At 40.9% G+C, this 19,102-nt stretch overlaps 2 protein-coding genes across 2 annotated transcripts in view; both read right to left on the bottom strand.

Annotated features, from left to right (window-relative positions):
• The window catches only part of LOC109867343 (uncharacterized), a 63,188-nt gene extending 60,550 nt beyond the window's left edge, over window positions 1-2,638 (bottom strand). The window contains exon 1 of the mRNA XM_031801543.1: window positions 1,558-2,638. Coding sequence (XP_031657403.1) covers window positions 1,558-2,169 — 612 coding nt within the window. The 5' untranslated portion in view covers window positions 2,170-2,638. The remainder of the gene's footprint in view (window positions 1-1,557) is intronic.
• An 11,924-nt stretch (window positions 2,639-14,562) lies between these two features.
• Window positions 14,563-19,102, bottom strand: part of LOC109893795 (guanine nucleotide-binding protein subunit beta-5a) — a 41,299-nt gene continuing 36,759 nt past the window's right edge. Inside the window, exons 6-11 of the mRNA XM_031801609.1 lie at window positions 18,640-18,783; window positions 18,137-18,228; window positions 17,386-17,434; window positions 17,127-17,223; window positions 16,313-16,479; window positions 14,563-15,739 (exon numbers count right to left, since the gene is read on the bottom strand). Of these exons, the coding sequence (XP_031657469.1) occupies window positions 15,728-15,739; window positions 16,313-16,479; window positions 17,127-17,223; window positions 17,386-17,434; window positions 18,137-18,228; window positions 18,640-18,783 (561 nt within the window). The 3' untranslated portion in view covers window positions 14,563-15,727. The remainder of the gene's footprint in view (window positions 15,740-16,312; window positions 16,480-17,126; window positions 17,224-17,385; window positions 17,435-18,136; window positions 18,229-18,639; window positions 18,784-19,102) is intronic.

Here is a 19,102-nt window from a genome sequence, read left to right as displayed (position 1 = left end):
ATATAGTGCACTACTTTAGACCAGAGCCCTATAGAACCCTATATAGTGCACTACTTTAGAGCAGAGCCCTATAGAACCCTATTCCCTATATAGTGCACTACTTTAGACCAGGGTCATATAGAACCCTATTCCCTACATAGTGCACTACTTTAGACCAGGGTCATATATAACCTTTTCTAAAAGTAGTGCACTATACAGGGAATAGGATATATTTCAGACGCATGCTCAGTTTTCCTCCTCTTAATCATATATCCACAGACTTCCAATGAGATGATTCTTGGCATAGGGAAGACATTTCTGTTAATCCCAGAAGACTGAAAAGAGGAAATGACTCTGAACATATGGAGAGTGAGAATACAAAACTATTCCAGATTGAATCTTCCTTCCTCGAAAACAAACTCTACAGTAACTTAACGTTGTGTAATCATAAATGATGATCTACATGCATAAGAAAAAAAACATGTGACAAGTCCCAGCTGGTCTTGTCTTAAACTGTAACAGAGTCTTGTTCCAGTTTATACTCTACATACCACATAACTTATGGTATGATCCAATGTGGCTCTCAGCACTTGCAACACCAGGGTTTTTGTTGGGTTCAATTCCCACCGGGGGGGATCAGTACGAGAAAGAATTATAAAAATATATCCAGTCACTAAATTACAAAAATAACCTACAATAACTATCTACCTGGGGCGGTGGCAGGTAGCCTAGTGGTTAGAGTGGAGGGGCGGCAGGGTAGCCTAGTGGTTAGAGTGGAGGGGCGGCAGGGTAGCCTAATGGTTAGAGCGGAGGGGCGGCAGGGTAGCCTAGTGGTTAGAGCGGAGGGGCGGCAGGTAGCCTAGTGGTTAGAGCGGAGGGGCGGCAGGTAGCCTAGTGGTTAGAGCGGAGGGGCGGCAGGGTAGCCTAGTGGTTAGAGCGGAGGGGCGGCAGGTAGCCTAGTGGTTAGAGTGGAGGGGCGGCAGGTAGCCTAGTGGTTAGAGTGGAGGGGCGGCAGGTAGCCTAGTGGTTAGAGTGGGGGGGTGGCAGGTAGCCTAGTGGTTAGAGTGGAGGGGCGGCAGGTAGCCTAGTGGTTAGAGTGGAGGGGCGGCAGGTAGCCTAGTGGTTAGAGTGGAAGAGCGGCAGGTAGTCTAGTGGTTAAAGTGGAGGGGCGGCAGGTAGCCTAGTGGTTAGAGTGGAGGGGCGGCAGGTAGCCTAGTGGTTAGAGTGGAAGGGCGGCAGGTAGTCTAGTGGTTAAAGTGGAGGGGCGGCAGGTAGCCTAGTGGTTAGAGTGGAGGGGCGGCAGGTAGCTTAGTGGTTAGAGCGTTGGACTAGTAACTGAAAAGTTGCCAGATCAAATCCCCGAGCTGACAAGGTAAACATATGTCGTTCTGCCCCATGAACAAGGCAGTTAACCCACTGTTCCTAGGCCGTCATTGTAAATAAGAATTTGTTCTTAACTGACTTGCCTAGTTAAATAAAGGTAAAAAATAAATCAAAAATAACCTACTATAACTCACTTAGTAGACACATAACATACTGCCTCTAATTCATGTAGTAAATATTTCTGAGGATTCTTACCGGGACCATAGAGTATGTCATCATTATCATCATGTCCCTGTCGTCACGTTTCTGCTGTCGCTTAGTCTGGCGTTTCCCAGCCTGGCTCCTCTTATTGCGGGGTCGGCCATGCTGCAGCTCCCTTTCTGCCTCCTCTCTGCCTGGGTCTTCACTGCTCGTCCTGTGGGGTGATGTCTGCAACCCAGATTCATCTGAGAGCACCTGCAACCTTTCAGTCTCCTCTCCAGGGTCCCTGCTGGTCCTGTGGGAAGCTTCCTCTCCGGGGTCCATGCTGGTCCTGTGGGAAGCTTCCTCTCCGGGGTCCATGCTGGTCCTGTGGGAAGCTTCCTCTCCGGGGTCCATGCTGGTCCTGTGGGAAGCTTCCTCTCCAGGGTCCCCGCTGGCCCGGAGGGATACTGCTGCAGAATGATGCAGCACGGCGCCAGAAGTCTCTGAGAGCACCTGGAGCTGTAGATCCAACCGGGCAAGGTGGGCTGACAGGTGCATGTGTTGCACCAGAAGGAACACCAAGCCTGCAGAGCTCAGGACCGTAAGAGCACAAGTCCCCAACAAGAAAACTCGTAACATCCCTGGGAGTCCCAGACAACCACCTCCACCTCCCTCCCTCATCATCCTACTTACTTTCTGTCCTGAGTCCTGACAATCCCCCCGCCTCAATTTTATTTAAAAAAAATGTGAAATATGCTACCAGCAAGCTTTTTAGTGCACTGTTTCCTCTCCAGATGTGTTCCACTAGTCCCTACTGACACACACAACACGGTGTTCTAGGCGCATACATCCGATACGCATACACAGAACTCAGTGATCTAGCCGCATACATCCGATACGCATACACAGAACTCAGTGATCTAGACGCTGGATCTTACATCCACCGAGGCACAAACATACTACGCTACAGACAGTTGTATGCTATTGCTAGGTAACAAACGAGAGACAGTTCTTCTGTAATTCTATTGGAAGAAATCCGAAGAAAAGTTGTAGTAAAGCTGTCCGAAGGCACAGAACAACTTGTCTTTTCTTTTCTGAGTGTCAAGCGAGATTTCATTGCGCAACTCTGGAAACTTCTGGAGAACAGCTTCGCGTCCAATGTCTTTTGACTCGATTTATCATCAGCAGCAGTGACCATATTTGGGACATGAAATGGATTCAGCCGCATAGGGACTTTTCCTTTTATCATTCTAATTTCACATTCTTATTGTGGTGTTTTTGGGGAGGGGGTTGATGTATTGCCAAGTGCATGCTGCTTGAAAATTTAAAAAATTGCTCAAAGTTTTTTCAAGATAATTCTGAACAAGGAAAGCATTCTTTAAGTGAACAAGTGAGACTTGAACTGAGCCCATTGAATGATGAGCACATAGACCAGTACGCTCTGTTATAAGACTTTCTTTGTTTCTGAAAGGCTGAAAGCACCATGTTAACATCCTTACATACAGTAATATCCATAATTGTACTGGCACGTCATTTCCACATAATTATTTTCCTGTAGTACCAATCCACAATGGCACAGAGTAGGAGTGTTGATATCAGTTCCCTTTCTGTCGGTCACTCAGTATAACATACAGTGATATCAGTTCTCTCTCTGTCGGTCACTCAGTATAACATACAGTGATATCAGTTCTCTCTCTGTCAGTCACCCAGTATAACATACAGTGATATCAGTTCTCTGTCGGTCATTCAGTATAACATACAGTGATATCAGTTCCCCTTTCTGTCGGTCACTCAGTATAACATACAGTGATATCAGTTCTCTCTCTGTCGGTCACTCAGTATAACATACAGTGATATTAGTTCCCTTTCTGTCGGTCACTCAGTATAACATACAGTGATATCAGTTCTCTCTCTGTCGGTCACTCAGTATAACATACAGTGATATCAGTTCTCTCTCTGTCACTCAGTATAACATACAGTGATATCAGTTCCTTTTCTGTCGGTCACTCAGTATAACATACAGTGATATCAGTTGTATACGGATGTGAAATGGCTAGCTTAGTTAGCAGTGCGCGCTAAATAGCGTTTCAATCGGTGAAGTCACTCTGAGACCTTGATGTAGTAGAGTGGAGCGATGGGTAACGATGCTTCGTGGGTGACTGTTGTTGATGTGTGCAGAGGGTCCCTGGTTCGCGCCCGGGTATGAGCGAGGGGACGGTCTAAAGTTATACTGTTACACATACAGTGATATCAGTTCTCTCTCTGTCGGTCACTCAGTATTACAAAAGAGGGCCTTCAGAAAGTATTCACGACTCTTGGCTTTTTCCACATTTAGTGTTACAGCCTGAATTTACATTTGATTAAATTGATATTTTTTTGTCACTGGCTTACACACAATAATGTCAAATTGGAATTATGTTTTTAATTTTGTTTTACAAATTAATTACAAATGAAAAGCTCAAATGTCTTGAGTCAACAACTATTCAAACTTTTGTTATAGCAAGACTAAGTTTAAAAATTATTATTATTATTATTTATTTCACCTTTATTTAACCAGGTAGGCTAGTTGAGAACACCTTTATTTAACCAGGTAGGCTAGTTGAGAACAAGTTCTCAGTTACAACTGCGACCTGGCCAAGATAAAGCAAAGCAGTGCGACACAAACAACAACACAGAGTTACACATGGAATAAACAAGCGTACAGTCAATAACACTTTTTTTTTTTAAAGAAGGTCTATCTACAGTGTGTGCAAATGGCATGAGGAGGTAAGGCAATAAATAGGCCATAGTAGCAAAGTAATTACAATTTAGCAAATGAACACTGGAGTGATGGATGAGCAGATGATGATGTGCAAGTAGAAATACTGGTGTGCAAAAGAGCAGAAAAGTAAATAAAAACAATATGGGGGATGAGGTAGGTAGATTGGACAGACAAATTCACCTTTCAGCAGGACAATAACCGCAGACACCGGGATACAAATTCACCTTTCAGCAGGACAATAACCTAAAACACAAGGCCAAATCTACAGTGTAGTTGCTTACCAAGATGTTATTGAATGTTCCTGAGTGGCTTAGTTACAGTTTTGACTAAAATCCTCTTGAAAATGGCTGTCTAGTGTAACAGTATAGCTTTCCTCCATCGCTGATGGAGGAAAGCTATACTGTTCTACTGTTATGGGTAACGATGCTTCATGGGTGTCAGTTGTTGACGTGTGCAGAGGATCCCTGGTTCGAGCCCAGGTAGGGGCGAGGAGAGGGACGGAAGCAATAATGTTACACTAGCAATGATCAACTGAACTTGAAGAATTTTTAAAAAGAATAATGTGCAAATATTGTACAATCCAAAGCTCTTAGAGACTTACCCAGAAAGACGCACAGCTGTAATCGCTGCCAAAGGTTATTATAACATTGACCCAGGGGGTTGAATACTTGTCTAATCAATATACCATTTTACATGTTGAGTTTTTTTTTCAGTATACAGTACCAGTCAAACATTTGGACACCTATTCATTCAAGGGTATTTCTTGATTTTCACAATTTTCTACATTGTAGAATAATAGTGAAGACATAAAAACTATGAAATAACACATATGGAATCATGTAGTAACCATAAAAATGTTCAACAAATCAAAATATATTTTAGATTCGTTCAAAGTAGCCACTCGTCGCCTTGACGACAGCTTTGCACACTCTTGGCATTCTCTCAACCAGCTTCATGAGGAATGCTTTTGCAACAGTCTTGAAGGAGTTCCCACATATGCTGAGCACTTGTTGGCTACTTTTTCTTCACTCTGCGGTCCAACTCATCCCAAACCATCTCAATTGGGTTGAGGTCGGGTGATTGTGGAGGCCAGGTCATCTGATGCAGCACTCCATCACTCTCCTTATTGGTCAAATAGCCCTTACACAGTCTGGAGGTGTGTTTTAGGTCATTGTCCTGTTGAAAAACAAATGATAGTCCCACTAAGCGCAAACCAGATGGGATGGTGTATCGCTGCAGAATGCTGTGGAAGCCATGCTGGTTGTGTGCCTTGAATTCTAAATAAATCACTGGCAGTGTCACCAGCAAAGCACCCCCACACCATCACACCTCCTCCTCCATGCTTCACTGTGGGAACCACATATGCGGAGAGCATCCGTTCACCTACTCTGCATCTCACAGAGACACGGCAGTTGAAACCAAAAATCTCAAATTTGGACTCATCAGACCAAAGGACAATTTTCCACCGGTCTAATGTCTATTGCTCGTGTTTCTTGGTCCGAGCAAGTCTCTTATTATTATTATTGGTGTTCTTTAGAAGTGGTTTCTTTGCAGCAATTCAACCATGAAGGCCTGATTCACACGGTCTCCTCTGAACAGTTGACATTGAGATGTGTCTGTTACTTGAAATCTGTGATGCATTTATTTGGGCTGAAGTGCAGTTAACTCTAATGAACTTACCCTCTGCAGCAGAGGTAACTCTGGGTCTTCCTTTCCTGTGGCGGTCCTCATGAGAGTCAGTTTCATCATAGCGCTTGATGGTTTTTGCAACTGCACTTGAAAATGTTAAAAGTTCTTGAAATGTTCCAGATTGACTGACCTTCATGTCTTAAAGTAATGATGGACTGACGTTTTCCTCCATGCTTCACGGTTCTCACCATGAAGCATGGAGGAGGTATGATGGCGTGGGGGTGCTTTGCTGGTGACACTGTCTTGTGATTTATTTAGAATTAAAGGCACACTTAACCAGCATGGCTACCACAGCATTCTGCAGCGATATGCCATCCCATCTGGTTTATGCTTAGTGGGACTATAGTTTGTTTTTCAACAGGACAATGACCCAACACACCTCCAGGCTGTGTAAGGGCTATATGACTAAGAAGGAGAGTGATGGAGTGCTGCATCGATGACCTGGCCTCCACAATCACCTAAGCATATGTGGGAACTCTTTCACGACTGTTGGAAAAGCATTCCAGGTGAAGCTGGTTGAGAGAATATGCCAAGAGTGTACAAAGTTGTCATCAAGGCAAAGGTTAGCTACTTTGAAGAATCTAAAATATATTTTACTTTGTTTAACACTTTTTTTGGTTATTACATGATTCCATATGTGTTATTTCATAGTGTTCACATCGTCACTAGTATTCTGCAATGTAGAAAATAGTAAAAATCAAGAAAAACCCTTGAATGAGTAGGTGTGTCCAAACGTTTGACTGGTACTGTATATAGCTTGTAGTCTAGAAATTAGCATGTGTCGTGTGAGTTTAACGGTTTTTTGGGAAGTGTTGAAGCTATTTTTCTCCACAAAAATTCACCTTCATAACAAAGGACTGTATGCCTCTATCATCTACTATTCCTAATGTTATGAGTAGTGGCTAGTGATCATTTAGGCTGTGGCTGATAAGTGTGTAGTGGCATAGGTTTATAGGCTACATCAGAGACATTTCCTTTGCACTGGAAAATGTTGCCTTTGATAAACACTTCATGCCATTCTACACTTTTATATGACTGGAGAAATGAGCTGAATCTTTTTTAATACGATGGTAGCCTAGGCCTGCTCTACTGACACTGACAACAGGTCAATAAAAAAACAACCTTGTCTTGAATGTAACCATGTAATCTAGGCTTATGAAAAAGAGGTCCTGGCTAAAAGGGATCCAGCTATTCCATAGCTAATCCATAGCTTTTTTGTAAGCTTAACCTAATTCTCAAAACCTGCCGCCTAAATCTGCAACGAAATGTCAAATATGACGTTAGTTCGACCAAAGCTGGATCCATGACCATAAAAAGGGGAGACACAAATTGTACAATATGACATCCATATAACCTGGAGGACATTATTGTCCAAAATAACTCCAGTGGTTATCATTTAGAACCCAATGATATTTATTGCCTTTACTTCCTTACTTTACCTCCTCACACACTGTATGTAGATTTTCTCTATTGTGTTATTGACTGTATATTTAGTTTATTACATGTGTAACTCTGTGTTGTTGTTTTTGTTGCACTGCTTTGCTTTATCTTGGCCAGGTCGCATTTGTAAATGAGAACTTGTTCTCAACTAGCCCACCTGGTTAAATAAAGGTGTTCTCAACTAGCCTACCTGGTTAAATAAAGGTGTTCTCAACTAGCCTACCTGGTTAAATAAAGGTGTTCTCAACTAGCCTACCTGGTTAAATAAAGGTGTTCTCAACTAGCCTACCTGGTTAAATAAAGGTGTTCTCAACTAGCCTACCTGGTTAAATAAAGGTGTTCTCAACTAGCCTACCTGGTTAAATAAAGGTGTTCTCAACTAGCCTACCTGGTTAAATAAAGGTGTTCTCAACTAGCCTACCTGGTTAAATAAAGGTGTTCTCAACTGACCTACCTGGTTAAATAAAGGTGTTCTCAACTAGCCTACCTGGTTAAATAAAGGTGTTCTCAACTAGCCTACCTGGTTAAATAAAGGTGTTCTCAACTGACCTACCTGGTTAAATAAAGGTGTTCTCAACTAGCCTACCTGGTTAAATAAAGGTGTTCTCAACTAGCCTACCTGGTTAAATAAAGGTGTTCTCAACTAGCCTACCTGGTTAAATAAAGGTGTTCTCAACTAGCCTACCTGGTTAAATAAAGGTGTTCTCAACTAGCCTACCTGGTTAAATAAAGGTGTTCTCAACTAGCCTACCTGGTTAAATAAAGGTGTTCTCAACTAGCCTACCTGGTTAAATAAAGGTGTTCTCAACTAGCCTACCTGGTTAAATAAAGGTTCAATAAATCAAATTCAAATACACATCAAACTGGTAAAGCTTGTTTCTGACTTTGTGGCTGTGTTATCTAGTGGAAATCGCACCGTACTAATCGCACTGGTTACTAAAATTCCACGCTGTTTGCACAATTTCAGTTTGTGAGAAAACAAGCACTGAATAGTGTAGGGAATCATTATATCTAAATCGCCACTAAAATATCTCTATAGCTGTTTGAAGCTAGTGGAACAAAACAGCTTTCCCTGTTTGACAACAGATGTCACGCAGGCGGCAGAAATCAGTAGGCGAATATCACAGCGGTCCTATTGCCAATCTCGCCACTTGCTGTTAAGTAACACTGTGAAAACACTTATCATTCCACTATTAGCGCCAGCTATGTTATCAACAAAATATGGGTTTTCATCCAAATAGGTGACAGATTTTCACGCGAATATTCTTCAAACCTGCATAGAAACAATATGCGTATTTTCCCACCAGAGATGTTTCCATCAAATGGACTAGTTCAAGACAGAGTAACGTTAGCCGAGCAGAGTGGGGAGTGGCGCGTGCCCAAAGGCTGGAGCTTCGGCCTTCTCGCCTGCTCCAGTAGCGCTCACTTCACGAGCTCAGGGCATGCCCGGCCCAGCATGCATCTGTAGTCTACTTGTGTGCTGCTATAGCCCCTTACTTTAGCTACTGTCTGAGTTCGCTTTACATGTTCATACAAAAACGGATAAAAACACAATGGTGCAAAATCAAGGTGACTTAAAGATGGAGGAGAGGGAGTGTGGTGATGTAATGTCCACAACTAAAGAATCATTGTGGAATCTGAAAAGACACGTATCCTGAAAGCATGATGGTGTACTTACTATGTGCATTTGCTAAAAGAAAGGAACGAGGTGGGTAGATAACTAAGTGTGTCATTGTAGCAAAGTATTTAAAAATAAAAAAAATCTGCTTTCAAAAGTTTTGTTCATTTTTGTTCTATTATCCATACAATAGGCCTGGCATATTCCCACATTCAAGGAGCTTTCCATTTTGATTGGGTAATTTTGCCTAAAGACCTTAGTGTTAGTATAATTTAATAATGCCGATGTGCTTTCATCAATTGAAAGCACTTAATCTATTTTATGAGAATTTGTAAGATTTCTTGTTTGCATAAAATAGACGCAGACCAGTCTTTAAATAATAGGTAATAGAATTTATTCTCGGAGCGCGCTCCCACTTAAACACATGCATCAGTTTATATACAGATCATGGCGTCATTTCACTGCCTTAACCGAATCCCCTCCTCTCGACCAGGACAAAGTAAGGTGAAAAGTTCATTCTAACTTACTAACACACTCCCAGATAACTTTTGACCCCTCAACATTATCGATCATCACTGAACTGACAGTTTTAATTAACAGAAACCCTAGGAATGCACTCACTGCCTTATCTAAAAACCCCAGAGCTAAGTTTCAGTTGGGTCAACCATAGGCTAACGACCTTATGTGTTTACACAGTCCACAACCCATTTGTTCCTGCCTAGTTGGAATGGTGTTCATTAACTTTTATTACTCCTTGTCCTGTCACACAATCCCTTCTTATGAACTCATATTGTCAATCACTTATAAAACAATGTATAATTTTACCTAGATACAATTCTATTTAAAATGGGGATATTGTTTATTCATTTATCAATAATAAATTCAACACTTAGAGATAGAAAAAAAGCTCTGCATCTCTGGCCAGCCTGGCAAGAAGAGGCCTAAAGGGTGTTGAGCATCCTCAGTGGCTCTGCAAGTCTGGAGAGGATAATCTCCACTGCTGTCCGGCTCTCCAGGAACCATCATATGAGCCTGAAGCCCCAGACTGGCCAAACTGCTGTTTCTAAAAATGAATTCAAAGGCACTGTAGACTGAGCCTAATAAGGCATTTTTAATTTAATGTGTATTTAATTCTAAGTAAGTCACAGCCTATATGCGAAAATTATAGACTATAATAATGATTTAATACAGCGAAGGGTTGTTTAAATGCTGAGCGCTTTATGTCCCTACAGGCCTATTGTGTCGCACTCGCAAATGATTCACAATGTATTACTTTGTAGGCTATAGCTTTGAAATAATATTGCCTAAATAATTCATTTCGTTCCTTCTTAGTCTCCCTGTCTGGCGCCTGACCTATTTATTGTTTATATGCTGTTTAATATGACATGTAGCCTATTTGAAATGAGCGCTTCTTACATTCACCTTTTCATGTTTATAAAAAATACTTTTCAAATCATATGGTTCGGTTGCAATACTTCAAAACCAAACGGCAGGTCCAGGTAGTCACAAAAATAAAGGGTGTTGGTTAAATTGTGATTTTAATGAATGGAGCGAATTTGGAGAGGCTGTTGTTTTCCTGTGAGCACAGAGCGGTTTTTAGCGGAGTCCTGAGAAAGCATGTGGAGTGCCCTGAGCAGCAGTGCTCTGTGAGTGATGAGCGGGATTTCCGACCACTCATATACTCTATTTGCCGATAAAAGGCTGTGCGTGACGACGTGGTACACATACAAAATACCTTTTGCGGTTAAATTCCCATGTATTTAATTAAAAAAAATGCAAGTTAAATGGGTTTCCATCACATTTAACTATACTGGTGGTTTTTTCACAAAGAATGTTGAGTTATGTAGCTAGTGTGCCCTCTAGTGTGCCCTCTCTGGTAATTGGCACTTTCGCTCGAGCCATCCGCTTGATGATACAGTGTGGGCAGATAGCCTGTTGGCTGGAGCACACGTATAGCCGACATGAGAGTATTGACAAAAGAGCGATTGTTTTTATTTATCAAGTGGCAGCCTGATCATGTCACCAGAATGACCCTAGATTTAATGGAAAGGAGCATCAAACTCACCACCCTGTGAAGTTAATAACTTAATCTTCACGTTGTAATGTCACATGCACTGCACAAGTCTGGTAAATTCTAAACCCAACAATGCAGTAATCATAATTTACTTCATCTGTAGTCATAGTTGGCAGTACCACACTTCATCGCGTTACTCAAACCATAAAACATTTTCCACCGATATTTCTTTCATAATTCATTTTACCCGCACAAAAGAAATCCCACCTTGTCTAGTGTATTTGGCTTTGAAGACATTTAGAAAGTTCACCGAAAAATGTTCAGTTTCCATCAGGCCTGTCATTAAAAAAATGTTTTGTCACCATGTACTTTTCTCGCATTAAAAGTTAATGTAAATCTGGTTATTTTCTGAAATTACAACGCAAAAAAAAAATATCTAAATTTCTGTGTTGCACCTTTAAATTACTGTCTCCAGAAAGTATTTTCGCCGTAGGCCGATATGGCGATACGTGTAACTCAAAGCCTTTCACATTCAAATTGCAAAATGTATGTCAAAATGTATGTCATTAAGCGAGACTTTAGTCACAAACCTGCTAATCTATACACCTTTCCTTCTGCTTTGAAAACCAAATCCAGAGTTGTTCGTGAACGCGCATTCGTCCGTGCTATGTAGTTTTTTTTCGTCGAGAAACACATTAAGCAGTTGTAGTTAAATACATGTTGTAGAGCAAATGGATAGAAGGTGGGAGAAATTATTGTTATTATCTACCTATGCTTGCTTGATCATATAGTCAACTAGATTGAATACACATACGGACAATATTTACCATTGAAATACCGCGAGAGTTTGGATTTATTCTGCGTTCAAAATAACTGGGAATGTTAGCTAAAAAATACGGTATCCAGACACTATTAGGGCTGCAGAGTCTCTATCCTTAAGGCACAGCCCAAGACCATGCTGTTCATAAAAACTGTGAAGGACCGCTGCTAAATCTGTTCTCCTGTCGAACGGATCGGACGACACCTGTTCTGTGTTTTGGATAATTTGTATTCATTTATATTTTTTGGACCTTGGGTGTTGAGAAAAGTGCTTTACAAATTACATTTATTATTATCATATTCCCTCGGCGATGACAGAAAATAGACTTTTAACCATAGACTTGTTTTTCTCATTCATCTGTGACGACAGCTAGCTAGTATGCTGCGTTCAAAACAATTGTGAACTCGAAAGCCCCGACTTCCGACTTCAGTGCATTCAAGACAAGTGGGAGCTCGGAAAAAAAACAAGCGCCGACTGGGAAAAATAGTTTCTACATATTTTTTTCCCCCCATACATATTTTAATAGGCTACATCAGTGGAAGCTGCTGAGGGGAGAATGGCTAATAATAATGCCTGGAATGGAGTATAATGAATGGAATGGAATGTTATCAAACCCATGAAAACCCTGTTTTTGATGCCACTCCATTCTAGCCATTATTATGAGCTGTCCTCGCTAGCGAACCAATTGCTGATTTGCTCCACAGCTTTAAACTCGGGTGCAGCGCAAATGTCAAAGTGTAGGGAGAGAGGATTGATATTCAATCTTATGCAGCTCCCAACAAGATGTGGTGATCAAAAATATTAACTGTTTAGTTTGCAAACTCACCAGCAATGGGACATTTAAGCAACAATTACTAGCATCGGCCGACTGGTATTTTGGTACGTCAAAATGGCTTGAAATGGATGATTTACTTATTATGATGCTTGCATTTGGAATTTATTGTTACAATGTAATTAATACATAAACAACATGTGTTGTCGACAAAATATGGCTGTCTGGTACCCACAATAAATAGACACATATTTCGTGACAGTGTGACTATAAGGTTAAATCAGCACAAAGAATGGTTCTGAGATATTGAGCATCAAAGTTTTCACATCCCAGATCTCAGAACTGTTTTGTAGTGAATTCTTCTTTCATAATTCATTAATGAAAAGGGTAGCTAAAACATAAAATGTCAATCCGGGTTCAGCCATAATGTTCTGACACTTCTGAATTAAACATGTTCAGTTTTTAAGAGGACTGAAGAGGGAGAATAATCTGCTTCTGGTTGGGTAGAAACTGTATTATATAAGGACTTTTAGTTGTCGTTGCATGTGTATCTACCAGGGGCCAGACTGTCATGCATCAGCCTGGAGAGAGGAACTGGAGACAGAGGTTATTTCAGAATGACCAGCAGCTGATCTGCATGTGTATCTACCAGGGGCCAGACTGTCATGCATCAGCCTGGAGAGAGGAACTGGAGACAGAGGTTATTTCAGAATGACCAGCAGCTGATCTGTTATTTTTCAATATAACCTTTATTTAACTAGGCAAGTCAGTTAAGAACAAATTCTTATTTACAATGACAGCCTACCCCGGCCAAACCCGTAAGACGCTGGGCCAATTGTGCGACCCCCTACGGGACTACCAATCACAGCCCGGATGTGATGCAGCCTGGATTTGAACCAGGTACTGTAGTGACGCCTCTTGCACTGAGATGCAGTGCCTTAGACCGCCACTCAGGATTAGGTACAAATAATTTGAATACCTTTTTGAATACGTATACATGCTAGAATAACACTATTTTACCAATAGATAGTCAGAACACGTCATCAAATACATTAAGAAATGTATTACGATCATCAGACAAATTACTGTCATCGCTGAACAACGATGTGACAACATTATTTAGGCTACTTAAACATTTCTGACAGTGTTTTTTTTTGTTGTTGTGTCTTGCTTTACATTATTGCTGGCTAGACTAGACTAGACCAGGATTTCTCAAACTCCTTGGTCCTTGGGCCCCATCTGGGTGCACATTTTGTTTTTTTGCCCTAGCACTACACAGCTGATTCAAACAACTGTGTAGTGACTAAGGCAAAAAACAAAACTTGCACCCAGTGCCAGGACCGAGTTTGAGAAACCCTGACCTAGACCATACTTAGAGGGAGATAGCAAAGACATGTGTTCTGATTGGTCCGTCTGTATTTGTTCAGGCTTGTGATTGGATTGCAGATATAACCTTATAGCACCAAGTTCTAACGGGTCAGTGGTGATAAAACGTTCTAGTTTTTCACCCCCCCCCCCCCACACACTTAAAATGAACTTTTTCAAAATTCTTACTTCACAGACATCTAAATAACCATTCAAAGATCTATTATATATGTGACTAAATCCTTTTTGACAAAAAAAATGTCAGAACCTTATAGTTCCAAGGTCTCAATTTGTAGTTGACAAGTCATTGCATGTATAGATTTTAATTTAAGACATGTGAATCGACTCGACTTGCTCTTAAGAATGAACAACGTGGACTTAGACCTTGTGACTTGAGACTTGCTTGTGTCTCCTGTAGAAGTGACTTGGTCCCACCTCTGGTAAATATGTTACAAAATAAATCCAATCATCATCGACATCATTGAGATATTGAGATATATGTAAAAACATATTTTTGCTTTGATTTTCTAAAAATTTGACTTAAAATCACAGAAATTCCAAATATGGCAACCACAACAGCAGAAATAAACACTAAATCGATAGTCCAAATTAATTTTATTACTTTTGTGTGGTATAGGTGAATAGTTTATGGTATCATGTAACTTTGTATATACACTAAACTACAATATAATAATTACAATAAATTATCAAATTACAATCATCAGAATAATTACACGAACAGGAATACATAAGTCTAAGAATTTAAATAAGTAGGTATTCACAAAAGGTTGTATATTCATGTCAGCTAGATATTATCTAGTGTTTGTCATGTGAACATTTCAAGCAGTAGGTGAAATCCACCGGTGGAAAGCAACTCGAAGGGTCAAGTATTAGAATGGAAAATGTGGCATCAACCAAGATGATTTGTCCTGGCATCAACCAAGAGGATTTATCCTGGCATCAACCAAGATGATTTGTCCTGGCAATCAACCAAGATGATTTGTCCTGGCAATCAACCAAGAGGATTTATCCTGGCATCAACCAAGATGATTTGTCCTGGCAATCAACCAAGATGATTTGTCCTGGCAATCAACCAAGAGGATTTATCCTGGCATCAACCAAGATGATTTGTCCTGGCAATCAACCAAGATGATTTGTCCTGGCAATCAACCAAGATAACTTAGTGACTCTTGAGGGTTTGGTTCCAAATGTATGAACTATTTTTCCATCATATCTCAAATCTAAACATCGCATCATACTACATCTTATACATTAGGTTATTGAAGACATTATTCCTCTAAATCTTTTACTCTCTGTATATTCACCACTAGATTCATTTCAAACTTTGTTATTCATCACCATCTACTTCACACTAGTTCTCTTTGGACCATCTGCTTAAGACTAGAGTAGCTATATCATCATTCTGTGTGTGATTATGAATTTCATTAAGATATATTGACCTTGCGCGATCTAAAATACTTAATGTGATACGTTATTAAAGCTCGTTAAAAAAAAGTATCTTTTGCAGTTTTTTTTTGTGTTTGATAATGACTGTTAACTTGTCCAAGACCACGGTTCAAATGTACCCTGACACACCACTACAGTAAGACAATGTCCGCCCTTTACCACTGTATCTATGTTCAACTGAATCTGAACCTAGGATTGTATCCAAGCAGAGTGGAACACGTCTCGTCTCTTAGTTTACAACTGGATCCCATCTATCTACCATTGAGGTTAGTTGTTCCTCTTCTGTGTCGTTTTCCTTAAGCCCAGATCTGGAAGAAAAAATAAAAATAGAAACTTAAACTTACTTCACCATAAAAAGAGACCATGATGCTGTTCTCTAGAAAAACAAATGGAGAGGGTGGACACCAGGGAAAACCCGGATGGATAGAAGAATAGAATGATAAGATAGATTGGATGGATGGATAGATGGATAGATAGGAGTAGGCAATACTAATAATTTGTCTTCTGGGAATATAATCCAGGTGAGAACTCCTATCCCTCACCCTGAGAGTGTGGTCCCATGACCCCGAGCAGAAGGCCGTTCCGTCAGGAGATAGACGCAGAGTGGGGGGGGGGGGGGGGGGGGGGGGGGGTACCGGTACAGAGTCAATGTGCAACATTTTGTGTGTGGTCCTTTTGGGAATGTAACCCAGGTGATAACCCCTATCTCTCACCCTGAGAGTGTGGTCCTTTTGGGAATGTAGCCCAGGTGATAACCCCTATCCCTCACCCTGAGAGTGTGGTCCTTTTGGGAAGGTAACCCAGGTGATAACCCCTATCCCTCACCCTGAGAGTGTGGTCCTTTTGGGAATGTAACCCAGGTGATAACCCCTATCCCTCACCCTGAGAGTGTGGTCCCATGACCCCGAGCAGAAGGCCGTTCCGTCAGGAGACAGACGCAGAGTGCTGACACGGTTCTCATGTCCAAACAGGATGGACACCCTCGTCCCCTTCAAGACATCCCACACGTTGATGGTGTAGTCGTTGTAGCCACCGAACAGTAGCCGGCCTGAAGAAGAAAAACACATGTCCTCTTTCAACAACGTAGATGCAATACACCGTTTCTGAAGAGAAGGTTAATGTGACAGTACGCTGTTCATATTCAGCTTAGTGACATGGAATCACTAAAGTGTAGACTGGTTAGTGACATGGAATCACTAAAGTGTAGACTGGTTAGTGACATGGAATCACTAAAGTGTAGACTGGTTAGTGACATGGAATCACTAAAGTGTAGACTGGTTAATGATGGAATCACTAAAGTGTAGACTGGTTAGTGACATGGAATCACTAAAGTGTAGACTGTTTAGTGACATGGAATCAATAAAGTGTAGACTGGTTAGTGACATGGAATCACTAAAGTGTAGACTGGTTAGTGACATGGACCACTAAAGTGTAGACTGGTTAGTGACATGGACCACTAAAGTGTAGACTGGTTAGTGACATGGAATTACTAAAATGTAGACTGGTTAGTGACATGGAATCACTAAAGTGTAGACTGGTTAGTGACATGGACCACTAAAGTGTAGATTAGTTAGTGACATGGACCACTAAAGTGTAGATTAGTTAGTGACATGGATCACTAAAGTGTAGACTAGTTAAACAGAAGAGAGGTAAAAGCACGTGTACTAGATGAAGTTCATGAATACAGTATCTTACCACTGAGAGAGAAGTCAACACTGGAGGCACCAAATATGATGCTCTCTTTGGAATAAATGGCCACTTCTCTGTCTGCTCTCAGGTCATAGAGACGACACTGAAACAAACAACATGCATCAATAACTCGATTTTATTTATTTTTTAAAATGTTTTGCAAACGGGTTAAAAACATTCAATGTCAAAGTACTTCATGATCTTTGACATTGAAAGGCAGCATCAACATGTGATCAAGCAGTAAACGATATTGATGATAACTTACTGTCGCATCATCAGAGCCTGAGGCAAATGCATCTCCACTGGGGTAGTACCTGATGCCAAGGAAGGAGACAAACGCCAGGTAATATATAACGAACCATACATAATGGAGATTAGCTTAGTTTTACAGGGACAGTGCCAGCTAGTTTTCAACTGCAGTCGCCTGGGGCTCACTGAAACTGGAAACACTTATCTCCCTCACTAGCTTTAAGCACCAACTGTCAGAGCAGCTCACAGATTACTGCACCTGTACATAGCCCACCTATAATTTAGCCCAAACAACTACCTCTCCCCCTACTGTATTTATTTATTTTGCTCCTTTGCACCCCATTATTTCTATCTCTACACATTCTTCCACTGCAAATCTACAATTCCAGTGTTTTACTTGCTATATTGTATTTACTTTGCCACCATGGCCTTTTTTTTGCCTTTACCTCCCTTCTCACCTCATTTGCTCACATTGTATATAGACTTGTTTATACTGCATTATTGACTGTATGTTTGTTTTACTCCATGTGTAACTCTGTGTTGTTGTATGTGTTGAACTGCTTTGCTTTATCTTGGCCAGGTCGCAATTGTAAATGAGAACTTGTTCTCAACTAGACTACCTGGTTAAATAAAGGTGTTCTCAACTGGCCTACCTGGTTAAATAAAGGTGAAATAAAATTAAAAAAAAAAACTATGATTAATACAGGGGTATTAACACAGTGTGTCAGTGTCTACAAGTCCCTTGAAATTCATTCATATCTCCTTACCTGACACTGTTGATGTCTGATTCGTGGGTTTCGAAGGACTGAATGCACTGGCCTGAGCGCATGTCCCATACATTGGCCTTCTTGTCACAGCCCTGTGTTTAGACACACAGAAGAAGATTAAGGAATTCATTAATTCATTCATTATTGCTAAACTGTTTTGAAAGGTTTAAACCCAAAATAGGGTTTAACTTCCAAGTGGCTTTTCCTGGTTAAATAAAGGTTAAAGGTTAAATGAAAAATATCCACATTATGTCAAATGTAACACAGTATCTTTGCATTCTGGACCCCACAAACAGGAGTTTGAATCTCAAGCCTGCCACGATTTCTTCACTATCATTTCAAATCGCTCTCTCTGAATAAAAATGTTTTTTTTGTTTAGTTTTTTTAAATACGAAAGGAAAGTAAAAAAGGTAAAAGACAATGCTTAGAGGAGGTCAGGCTGTTTATTCACAATTTCTCTATTGTAGGACAATAAAGTGAAATGCTCCTAGTCTTCTCCTCACCCCAGAGACGAAGGTGTTGCCGGTCTCAGAAGGAGCCAGGTCCAGACAAAGAACATCAGCGGCGTGTCCATGGAAACTCTGCAACAGCTGACCGCTCTCCACATCCCATAATGCACAGGTTCCGTCTCCGCTCGACGTCAGGATCTGGAACACAAAGGAGGGTTCATTACAAACTGCATCTTGGGATCACAACATAATACACGTTCTCATATAGGGGTGAAAACTAACAGCCACTTAGTCATTCATTAAATGTCAATTCGAGACGAAGTGAAAATGTGATTTAAGTGAAGGTTAGGATTCACCCCATAATGTACACATGGGACTGGTTTCCCAGACCTATATTAGGCTCATTTCAGGACCAAAAAATACTCTATATTGAATATGTCAGGGAAACCAGCCCTTAGAGAGCAAAGTACAACTACAAGAAGTAAGGTCAGAGGGAAGCCATTGTCATAACTTTGGC

Source organism: Oncorhynchus kisutch, linkage group LG22 (assembly GCF_002021735.2).
Source record: "Oncorhynchus kisutch isolate 150728-3 linkage group LG22, Okis_V2, whole genome shotgun sequence".
Taxonomy (NCBI): domain Eukaryota; kingdom Metazoa; phylum Chordata; class Actinopteri; order Salmoniformes; family Salmonidae; genus Oncorhynchus; species Oncorhynchus kisutch.
This window is presented reverse-complemented; position numbering and strand designations above follow the sequence as displayed.